The following is a 12335-nucleotide window of genomic DNA, read 5'->3' as shown; positions in this document are numbered from 1 at the left end:
CCACCAGTGGACACGTCACACACACACACAGACCCTGATCCGCTCTGGAGCGCCATCTTCAGGCCTCCAGGAGAATCCCTGCATGTTCCCGACTGCTGGACTTACACTGCTCTATATATAAGGACATGAGATTAGCCTTTGAGCTACTGCTACATTACATACTGGATTCAGAAAAATACACTTCTTAGTTCTTAATCTACCATTTTAGAGACAAAAACTGTAAATTAAATGTAAACTACATCTCATGAATTACATGACAGCGCCATTATTATACCACATGATATCATGACTTCAAAACAAATATTGTTGAAAAGAAAATACCACAATGTCTCTTTATTCTCTTATTTATTTATGCAGGATGAAGATACAGATCCAGGATCAGCAAGATACACTTCTAAAGATATTATTCCACATTTATAGATTTACTGCTTTAAATCAGTCATGTGATATTCATGAGTCCTGTCTGTCTCAGTGATGAAACTCTTTATATAATGTGACATGTAGAGACAGCTCAGAGCTTATGAATATAGTGTCTCATACTGACTTTTATACAGTAATCTATAGCAAACATCAAACACACATTATTCCTCATTAATGCAGGTTCATATGTTAATGATTCTTCATGATTATCATCTTAAATCATTCGCTGAAGGTTCAGAGTTACTGGAATCACATTCTGCAAAGCTCATCTTCTCTTAAGGGGAACAGCAGGAAACCACTGAAAGTGTTGCGGTTATTCTGGTCATCATATATCCTCCTGCCAGACCGAAGTCTCACATAGACAACATCTCCAACCTCCAGGAGCAACACAACTCCATTCGAGGAGTTTAACACACCCTGAGTCTGATAATCATCTGCAATAACCACACGCTCTCCATTCTTATCAATAGATGCAGTTGCTGTAGTTCCGCCATGACCATGAACAGAGACTCTGAACATGTAGGCTCCTCTCAGTGGGGCTGTGAAAACACCTGAATCAAACAACAAGAGACACAGAATCAGCTTCATCAGTTTAATGACCAAACACACTGTGTTATAGTTTTAAAAGATGAAGATCATTTCATTAATTCTCTTACACACATTACACAACATCAGATCTGAAGATTTTCAAAAGCAATCTGTGATCAATCCTACATACAGGTTTATTTACTGTGTTTTCTTTTATATGATGTAATTTTATAATCATTAGTCGTTTATGTAGATTTATATCATTAGTGGTGCTTACGAAGCCCAGGGGGCGAAAAAGTCAAAAATCCCGACTTAACATTGCAGCGAACTTATCAACCCACGCCCTAGCAACCATTTAGAGCTCCCTAGCAACTGATCCCATAGACTTCTATTGAAAGAGATCAAAGGGATGTCTTTGGTAGAAGTGTCATAGAAACACGAGGGTGGGTTTGTGTAACTCAGGGCATCAACAGCCAATCACAAATCACCTTCAACCCTTCCTAGCCATGCCCTAGCAACCATTATCAAGCACCCTAGCAACCCAAATCCACAGAGGGATATCTTCACATCTGAATGTCACGAGGCATGGGGGTTGGTTTATGTCATTCATACTGACAAGCAGCCTTTGGAGGATCATCATTGGCAGCTGCCAATCCATAGCAACCAAACAGAGTACCCTAGCAACCGTTTAGCAATACCTATATCTCTGCATCAGAACATCATAGAGACATGAGGGTTGGGTCTTTTGACTCGTTACATATGCTAACAGTGAATAGCTACATGCTAATAGCAATTAGCTTGGAGTTATAACATGAAAAAAACAAGTCAAAATGTGCTAGCAAAATGCTAATTGTGTTAACATCATGCTCGCAACATGCTAATCGTGTTAGCATCGTGCTAGCAAAATGTTAATTGTGTTAACATCATGCTAGCAAAACATGCTAATTATGTTAGAAACAGGCTAATCATGTTAGTTAATAATGCTAACAACATGCTAATCGTGTTAGCATTATGATAATAACATTCTAATCGTGTTAACATCATGCTAGCAAAATGCTAACTGTGCACAACTCAGATTTTCTTTAGGAAATTTACATTCTAGTTTATTCATTTAATAATTTTATTTCATTTCTATAATTTATTATTTAATTATTATTAATTTGTCTTTATATTTTTATATTCCTTAATAATTTTGTATTGTTGTGTAGTCTTATGACTGTGGTCTGAAGGGATGTTTGCTTCATGAGTAGGAGATCAGAGAAAGTCTCCATTTCAAGGTTTGTATCGTCACAGGATGATGTTGTGAAGCAGTGATTTTCCATTTCCCCCCTTGGTATAACAACACTTGTTGAAATTGTACTGGCCAGACGAAGTCTGAGCATTGAGACTTACGCAACTAAGATTATTCAATAAAACTTTGCTCTTTTTATCATCATCACTTCGTCTCCTGCTCCTGCTCTTCTCTGAGTCAAACTCTCAGGCTGATAGAAAACTGTTAACAGAGTCTTGAGGAACCAGACCAGACTTTCTGTTGACAGGTTTGCTCCACACACACACCAGACAAACGGATATCTTTAGATAAGATCCGGGGCTGGATTTGATATTTCTGACGTGAAGATTCCTCTGATCTAACACTATAATATTTATGACTCATTTCATTGATCATTACCTGTGATTGGGTTGTAGGCGTTCCCTATGTTTGTGAAGACGTTCTTGTAGGTTAATGTGATCTCAGTGGTAAAAGGACCAACATCTCCACTGCCAGATTCCATCAGTGAAGCAGAAAAAGCAATCTCTCTGTCTGTTGTTGAAAAACATAGGCAATATTGTGATATATTACTGTATTACACTGAGAATGTATTCACTGAATTTAACATCACTCAAGCTAATATTAACCTCTGTTCTCCATCCTCAACTCCTCCACTTGACTCAGAGTAAGATTTGAAGTTTCTGTGAAGGAATAAAGATTCTGTTAAATCACATTCACACTGATTATTGTAATAGATAAACACAATTTTCACAGTATACACTCAACTTTACACTAATATTTACACTATGTAATGTATTGCACTGGTGTTTTACTCTGAGGATCATTGATAAAAGAGTGAATGTTTTGGTGAGGTACCATCAGTTTTCTTCTCCAGCTCTTCCAGGCTAATCGTCTGTTGTTCTGCAGCCTGTTCAGCATCTCTCAGTCGCGTCTCTAAAGCTCTGATGTTTGCTTTCTGCTCTGTGTCCGAGGTGGTCAGTTCTCTGATGTTTTCTTTCAGTTCTCTGATGTTTGCTTTCTGCTCTGTGACCGAGGCGGTCAGTTCTCTGATGTTTTCTTTCAGTTCTCTGATGTTTGCTTTCTGCTCTGTGACCGAGGCGGTCAGTTCTCTGATGTTTTCTTTCTGCTCTGTGACTGTGGCGGTCAGTTCTCTGATGTTTTCTTTCAGTTCTCTGATGTTTGCTTTCTGCTCTGTGACCGAGGCGGTCAGTTCTCTGATGTTTGCTTTCTGCTCTGTGACTTTGGTGGTCAGTTCTCTGATGTTTGCTTTCTGCTCTGTGACCGTGGCGGTCAGTTCTCTCAGGGCTGCATGGATGTCAGGGAAGCACAGATGGCAGTATTGTTGGCTGTCAGTTGAAGCTTCAGCTCTCAAAGTGTCTGTTTGAGGTGGATTCTGTCTTCTGTCCTCAGAGCTGAGCTGTTGACTGATCTCGTTCTCATTGAGTCCTCCATTGACAAACACAAAGGTTTCCAACAGCAGCAGTAAACACACTAAACCCTTCATTCTTCACTGATGTCTGTCTCCAGCTCTTGCTCTGTCATCCCCACAGCCTCTCATGTGCCTTTATACCCCTGTTGTTTACCGCTCAGGTTAGGTTCTAATCTTTTTTTTATATTGACACAAGTTGTAACTTTCCCAAAGTTTCCAAGATCCTTCTCAAGGTCTCACAGGTGTTCGCTGTCTGCCTTTTCATGTCCTTGAACTCCAGCAAACTCCAGCAAGATGGCTGATTTTCTTTTAAGGTTCTAGGAATAAACCCACAGTAGAATCACAGGTTCTGCCAGAGAGTGCCACCAGTTTAACATTTATACATTTGGCTGATGCTTTAATCCAAAGCAATATATATTACAATTCAGTTCATTTGTGCGTCACCTTTTGAACATCGTTGCACAGCTTTACAGAACACAGAGAAGAAAATATAAAGAAAAGACAATAGTTTTTTAAAGCACTAGCAGCAAATGGAAAAAGTGCCATGGAAAAACCTTAAGATATTTACTAAATGAATAATATTGCAATTTTCCATCTTGAGTTGTTGTTGTCAGCATTAGCAATGTAAATAAATGAGTGTACGTATCATTTGGTGGAAGTGAACTGTTGAAGTGAGTTTATTATTGCGTATGGTAAGCATTTATCTTGATAAAGATTGGAAGTATTGTGTTTTTATCGAGTGCTTCTGTAAAAGTTCTGTTTTGGTTCATATGTAGAGTAGTCTGTCTAAAAGCTGTAATGCTACTGTTTGATTGTGCACGTCTATTTCCTATTCTCGTTTTACCCTTTGTTTGCCATTGCTGTGTATTTAGATTCTAGTCAAATTTGTGCAAAATCACTAAGTGGTTTTATTTGTTTTTAACTCTGTCACTCACACACACACACACACACACACACACACACACACACACACACACACACACACACACCGGTGCGTAACCTAAATGCTGTAATGACTGTGTGTAACCTCATACTATAAGAAAGGCTTTAACTCTGTCACTCACACACATGTATTTTATTTGGATAATGAACCGGCTGCGATGTCAAATTGGCAGTGCTAGAACTGAGATATTATGCTCGTGTGCGAAGCACAATTACTTGGATTTTCCTCTCAGCAGTGGAAACAACTTAATTTTTGTACATTAAAAATTACAACACAATGTCAAGCCTTTGAAAACTAAAGAAAACAACTCCTTGAACATCTTTCTGGCTCACGTGCACAAAAATGAATCAAAACACAGCAAAAACATGACATGAACAGCTGTATTTTTATGAACTAATGTTAACAAAGATGAACAAATGTATTGCTCATGGTTATTTCATGTTAGTTAATACATTAACTAATGTTAACTAATGAAACCTTATTGTTAAGTGTTACCAAAAAAGTTATTTTAAATTATAAAAATATTTCACAATATATAAATACACAGTTTTTGCTGTATTTTGTATCAAATAAATGCAGCCTTGGTGAGCAGAAGAACACCAAGTACAGTACAAAATAGTACAGTTTCCAAACTTTTGACTGGTAGTGTATATGGAATAAAACAAAACTAGAGGCGTTTGCAGACTTTCTGTCTTAGTATTAAGTCCGATAGAAAATCAGCAAATTCTGTGATAAACTCTGTATGGTGGCCTGGTGGCCTGTATACAGTAGCCAGTAGAAAGTCAAATGGGATTTATCATCTACACTAGAAGCACCAACGCTTAAAAAGAATTATATCTGAAACTAGACCTCTGAGTAATACTAAATATATGATTATAAATACAGCAACACCTCCGCCTTTGCCTTTCAGATGGGGCTCATGTTTATAACAGTAATCTTGGGGGTGGACTTTTACCGTTAAAGAATAAGAGGTTAAAGAACAACAACTTTAATAGAGTCAGATAAATTATATTAAACTGAATTATGCACATCATCCTTCAACTGCTTTTTGTTCTGATTATTGGTTAAAAACAGCTGCGTAAGCTTCCAGCCTTGAGCCACTGATGTGTGCTCGTATCATTCGGTGGACTGAGTTAATCATTATATGTGTGCTTTTCCTTCACATGCTAAAATATCCTGAGTTATGGGAAAGTGCAAGAATCTGCACTTCTGATAATGTGTTCATGGACATCTGCTAGACTGAAACGTCTGAATGTGTTGTGGTAAGATTATGTTTTTTATCTGTTTTTCTTCATCATAGGCTCGCCAGGGTGTGTAAACCTCCATAAAGTACATAGTGGTTCATCAATAATGAAAGGATATTTTTGACACATGTAAAAAGTAAAAATGACATTAGGCTGTTAAACAGCTTCAGATCAGACCCTGAACACACACACACACACACACACACACACACACACACACACACACACACACACACACACACACACACACACTGATTCATATCACACAAAGAACGCTTATGCAAAGAAATAAATAGTTCATTATTTCTGAATCTGGATTTATTCCGATAAGGAACCACATAAATATATATTGCAGATATTTTGCCTGTAATTATGGTCACATTAACTAAATGATCCTTCTCATAATCTTACAGATGGAACAAAGACACTTGTGTAATAATTTCAAACAGACTTTGGACTGAACACTGAACTGAAGCATTTAGAGTAAGAGCTCATGGGGTCTTTAATCTTCTCTCAAATTAAGATAAACAGCATTTTGAAGGATTATATAAACACACATAAACTGATAATGTCCTGAGAATAAAAACTCCAGTGATACATGTCCAATAAACTGATGTTCAGCTTTCAATATATATCAGTTTGAATTTGGAATAATTTAAAACATGGTCTTGATTTGGAAAATGTTGCTTTATGAATATGGAACTTACCTAATAAAATAAAGAGATTTACAATATTACATAAACTCCTATCTTTACAATCAAAGTATAATCTGTTTCCCTTCATGTGTGATTGTATGTGTTGTTTTAGATGCCAAAAACACTTTTCCAGAATGTAATACAAAATGAACAACCATAAAAGAGATGGGTTAATGATTCTTGTTCTTTCTTACAAAAACTACAATAATTATCAACAGGTGTGAATTTTGAGATAAACACGTTTGTGGGATATGTATTATGCAGTATTTTCACATGTAATTCCCAAACTTTGTTCATGATACAAAATCTAAAAGGAACAAGCCGCGCTCCACGCCAATGAATCTCAGTATAATGACAATTCCAGAAAAATGTCCCATGAGGTGTTATTTTCTTTAAGTTTAGAAAGCATTTTCTGATATGCTTATTACAGTTTTTTTTATTCGCTTTGGAACTATTTTCACAACCAAGGTGTACATTTTCAAAACTCATAGTGCTATCACAACAGATCATCAAAAGTGGATTTTTTTCAAACATTTCAGCATATTTTCAAATGTGTTAATACAACACACAAAACCACAAAGTATCCTTTGCACTAGGTTTAGGGGTTAGGGTTAGTGTTAGTGTAAGGGGTGAGAATATACAGTTTGTATAGCTTGTAACCATTACCATTACGCCTACGTATACCCAGACAGATTATAAGAGTACAAGGGAGAGGAAATAGTCAATGACGGTGTAACATCAGACTGATCAGAAATCAGAAGAAAGGCGACAGATGGCATCAAATATAGCATTTTACATAACAGTATGTATGCCATGTGATACTGAAAACAGATTACCATGGTTAAAAACCCTTCACCCTTAAAAAGCTCAACTATAGATTCAGTCCTATGGTACAGTGAGAACATTTACTGTATTGGCAGCAAACTCATAGCACAGAGCCTCATGGCTGTGTCATAACTTCATCACACCTTTTGATAACACTGAATAATACTATTACAAACATTATGGATTCAATGACATAAGTTAGGTAATGTAAGTGTATTTTCTAATGAGGCAAATGTAGCCTCTGTTACTGTAGATAAATCAGCAACGAGGGAGATTTGAAACATGTATCTTGCATTGTTTTCTGTTGGATGAACTGATTGTTAAAAGTACTAAACTGAAAGAAGATCACACTGTTGTGTTTCGGTGATTAAACCAAATGTTCTCATTACATATAATAATCTTGTGTTTGAAACAATGATTATATAGACTGAAAATATGTGCAACTGAATGAAAGCATGAGATCAGGTTTTGAAAGAATGACTAGCTGTGTTACAAGTGTGATCAGTTTGGATTTTTGCACTAAGAGTTTTGAAAATGTACACCTTACTTGTGAAAATAGTACCAAAGCGAATAAAAAAAAACTGTAGTACAATTGCTGTTCATAATATCCATACCTTTTATATAAAGAGGATTCATAGTTAAGTATTTGGTTATTACAATCAAAAAGGTATTTAAAAAAATAATATCTCTATCGATCCATTTCTATAAATAGAGTGACTTGTTCCCTTTAGTGATGCATTCATTATTCCATAATATGGACTTGTGGAGAAAAGTTGTGAGAATGAGCTTGTTGATAAAATTGGGATAGTTTTAGTGGCAATCTTGTAATATTGTAGTTCCATTTCAATAAAAATTGAAGGCCTCCTACACTATTCAAATATTGTTTGGGGTTAAAGTACCATAAGGACTCTGGTGCTCTCAAACATTCCTTTAACCATTTCACCTTAAGGGTATAATTCAAGTCCCAAAAGTTGGTATTTATGTCTACATGTTGAATCGTGGACATTAAGAGAGAAGAGGGCAGGGGAGACAAATCTTGAAATCCCTTCTGCTTTAGTCAAAAGAATTCTTCCTAAAATAGAAATGTCTCTTTGAAGCCATAAATTCAGTATTGTTTTGGTTTTATTCAATTTAGGCAAAAATTTAAGTTGTTGACGTTCCTTGTGATCCTTGCAGATATGAATACCTAAGTATTTTACACATTTCTTAACAGGTATATTAGACATATTTTTCTCTTCAGTCTGATACAGACATAAGATTTCACATTTACATTTGTTAAGTGTCAAACCCCAAGCAGCTGAAAATTGGTCAATTAGGGTTATAGCATTATCAATCTGATGTTTGAGATCATTTATAGCATCTGAGGTATAACATTATCAATCGGCCGAAACTTTACTTGATAAAGTTTTAAATATGGATATTTTTCTTACACGAACGCATCGATTCGCTTCAGAAGGCCTTTATTAAAACCCCAGAGTCGTGTGTGGAGCAGTTATATGACGGACAGATGCATTTTTTATGGACTTCAAAAACAGAGCAACTATTACTGCTATTATAATGCTTGGATTAGCCTGGACTTTTTTAATATAACTCAGATTGTATTTGTCTGAAAGATGAATGTCATTTACACCTCGGATGACTTGAGGGTGAGTAAATCATGGGCTAATTTTCATTTTTGGGTGAACTATCCCTTTAATACTGACAAAAAAAATTTTTTTATATAAAACTATAATGTTTTTTTTTACATACTGAATTGGTCGATTTTTCTGAGTTTGTCTATCTTTTCTAAATGGTCAGACTTTCCCAAAAATCCCATTGATCTGCGTTATCTGCGATTTGATTTGATTTGATTTGATTTGATTTATCTGAGCACTGAGGGCCGTAACACTTAATGCTGTCCACTAGAGGGGGCGACAGGATAATAAGGGTCTCGGTCAGCTCCTCTGGTCAGTAGTCAGGACACTGATCAGAGATCAGTCCAGCCCATTGCCTTCTGAACTAGGGAGCTGATTGAGACGCATGCTAAGTCTTTTCTACTCTCTCTCCATTTTTGCATCAGTTTAAATGACAAATAAATGCAAGAATTGTATTCATAAATAGGCCATATCTGTGTATGAGAAGCTGTACAACTCATTCAAACTTGAACCCTACTTCAAAGTTTGCCTCTCCCTAGTTTCTTTTAAGATATTATTATTTTATTTATTTTTTTGCGTTTAATGTTTGTCCATCTGGAACTTTTATTTGTCATGAGCTCTATATTTTAAGATGTACCAGCTGTTGATGAATCACATTCAATGAAAGTAAAGAGCTAATTTCAGGGCAAATGTCCTGCAAAGTTTAGCTAGGCTAGTTAAACACACCTGAAGCCGCTAAGCAAGGTCTTCAGGATATCTAGAAATGTCCAGGAAAGTGTGTTGGGACTGGCTGGAGCTGAACTCTGCAGAACATGATCCTCCAGGGTCAGGACTGGGTGTTAAATCTATAAATGAATGTGTAGGTCAGTCAGTACAATGGAAAATGGAATCTGCAAAAACTGTATTTGTTCTAACAACACTGCAATGCCACAATGTCAGCCTATAAAACTGCAAACAAAACTGCAATGTTTCCGAACTTATGAAGATTTTGAAGTCTTTGTCACATTCCCTGCTTGAACCTTACTAACAAATGTTACAGCAGGAAGGAAGTGGAGACATGAATACAGTTTTAGACAAAACTCTGAGTGACTTCAAGCACATTGGACAGGCCTGCAACTTCTGTGATGACAACATCTTCAGATCTGCATTTAGGGCCTGCCTTGAGTTCTCCATCCATTGGTCAATACAGACCTTGCCCCCCCACCACACTCCTGCAGCATGAGCTGAACACAGGTTCTTCATCCACAGCTTGGTAAAGAAAATAGAAAAAGTCAACATTAACTGCAGCTGGTGCCAAATAAACATGATTATGTTTTGGAAAACAGTAAGTCAAATCACATCAATTACAGCTGATATCACGGCTAAAAATGATTCAACCTTTTGCAGTTACTGCAAAAACCCAGTCTATAGGGCCCACACACTTGCAACTGATATCAGTGAATAGATTGAGCATGATTTCAGCCGACTGACTGATCCCTGATAAGTGCCCTGACTGCTGACCGAGACGCAGCCTTATTATCCTGTCGCCCCTCTAGTGGACAGCATTAAGTGTTACGGCCCTCAGTGCTCAGATAACGCAGATCAATGGGATTTTTTGGGAAAGTAAGTCTGACCAGTCAGTATTAAAGGGATAATTAACCCAAAAATGAAACTTAGCCCATGATTTACTCACCCTCAAGTCATCCTAGGTGTAAATGACATTCTTCTTTCAGACAAACACAATCTGAGTTATATTAAAAAAATCCAGGCTAATCCAAGCATTATAATAGCAGTAATAGTTGCTCTGTTTTTAAAGTCCATAAAAAATGCATCTGTCCGTCAAATAACTGCTCCACACGGCTCTGGGGTGTTAATAAAGGCCTTCTGAAGCGAATCGATGCGTTTGTGTAAGAAAAATATCCATATTTAAAACTTTTTATCAAGTTACGTGCCAGCCGATCGCCTTTATTGATTATAATGACGCTCTAGATGATCTTGTAGATAGAACACCTATAAGATTAATCTCACATTCAAGATTCAAAAGTACTGCGAGTTTTGCTGACATGAGTTTTGTGATTTAGTAAAAAAAAACAGCAAAAAGCATATTTGATAATAATGATGTCATAGGGTGTTTTGGTGTTGTTTCACGTTCATGTTTCATGTTTTTAGTTCACGTTTACTGTCATGTATCTAAGTTTGTCTTGTTCTGTCAGCTTCCTGGTTTTGTCATGCGTTTCATTGTCATGTGACTCCCATGCCCTCATGTGATCTTGTGTCTTGTCCTGTCATTGGTTCATTGTTTAATCACGGTTCACAGGTGTCACTTGTCTTGTCATTAGTCTCAGTGTATTTAAGCCCTCATGTTTGCCGTGTGTCCTTGTCAAGGGAGGTGAGCTAACAGCAAGGAGGGTCGATTTTGTTCTGCGATCGATACAACTTTGCGGCGATTTGGCATGGCTGTACTGTGACTGGACTGGACTGGACTGGACTGGACTGGACTGGACTGGACTGGACTGGACTGGACTGGACTGGACTGGACTGGACTGGAGATGGAGGAAGGAGATGGAGGAAGGAGATGGAGGAAGGAGATGGAGGAAGGAGATGGAGGAAGGAGATGGAGGAAGGAGATGGAGGAAGGAGATGGAGGAAGGAGATGGAGGAAGGAGATGGAGGAAGGAGATGGAAGAGATAAGGAGAAAGATAGAAAGAAACAGCAGGTAGGAAATAAAAAAGATAATCTGAAGAAAAAAAGGAAGGCAAGCACTCTAGGAACAAGTAGTAACTCAGATTGGAGTGGGGAAGAGAGTGATATGAGTACATTAAATGAAGGAAATGATGTAGAGCACAAAGTAGTTATCAAGTTTCGAGAGGAAGGGGGAGTGGAAGGTGTTAATCCGGTTAGATTGACATCTGCATTAAAAAAGACAATTGGTGATATAGTTACAGCAAGAGTACTGAGAAATGGAAATTTATTGATTACATGTAAAGGTGTGGGTCAAAAGGATCGGGCACTCAAATTAGAAACAGTTATTTTGTTAGACCTTATGTGCCAAAACCACTTAGATGTTACAATTGTCAGTGATTTGGGCATGTAGCAGTAATGTGCAAGGAGGAAAGAAGGTGTGCCAGATGTGGAGGAAATCATAGTTATGGTCAGTGTGGGGAAGGTGTACTACCTAAATGTTGTAATTGTGGAGGTGCCCATAATGTGGCTTATGGAGGGTGTGCAGTGATGAAGGAAGCGGTACAGATACAGCATGTGAGAGTGGGACAGAAGGTGTCATATGCAGAAGCAGTTAAAGTCAGAAATCAGACAACAGAAAATGGAGTTGGTGGTAGAGTGGACATTGAAGCAAGGCAAAGAAGGC

The 12335-nt window shown here is 37.4% G+C and overlaps 1 protein-coding gene across 1 annotated transcript; it reads right to left on the bottom strand.

Annotated features, from left to right (window-relative positions):
• Window positions 1–351: 351 nt before the first annotated feature.
• On the bottom strand, window positions 352–3758 carry LOC307122370 (uncharacterized protein). The gene is made up of 4 exons (XM_079846362.1): window positions 3074–3758; window positions 2845–2898; window positions 2618–2749; window positions 352–971 (listed from the first exon to the last, which is right to left on the bottom strand). Exons 1-4 carry the CDS (start codon window positions 3720–3722, stop codon window positions 670–672), a joined length of 1137 nt encoding a protein of 378 aa, XP_079702488.1. The 5' UTR covers window positions 3723–3758; the 3' UTR covers window positions 352–669.
• Between the last annotated feature and the right edge of the window lie 8577 nt (window positions 3759–12335).

Source organism: Gobio gobio (genome assembly GCF_949357685.1).
Source record: "Gobio gobio genome assembly, contig: scaffold_91, whole genome shotgun sequence".
Classification (NCBI taxonomy): Eukaryota; Metazoa; Chordata; class Actinopteri; order Cypriniformes; family Gobionidae; genus Gobio; species Gobio gobio.
The sequence above is the reverse complement of the archived record's forward strand: the minus strand, read 5'-3'. Positions and strand labels throughout refer to the sequence as shown.

Coding starts and splice junctions, on each gene's coding strand:
- LOC307122370 (XM_079846362.1), bottom strand. CDS start 3,722: ATGAAGGGTTTAGTGTGTTTACTGCTGCTGTTGGAAACCTTTGTGTTT. Junction 2,899..3,073: donor GCTGGAGAAGAAAACTGATG/GTACCTCACCAA, acceptor ATTCCTTCACAG/AAACTTCAAATCTTACTCTG. Junction 972..2,617: donor CGCCTACAACCCAATCACAG/GTAATGATCAAT, acceptor TGTTTGATTCAG/GTGTTTTCACAGCCCCACTG.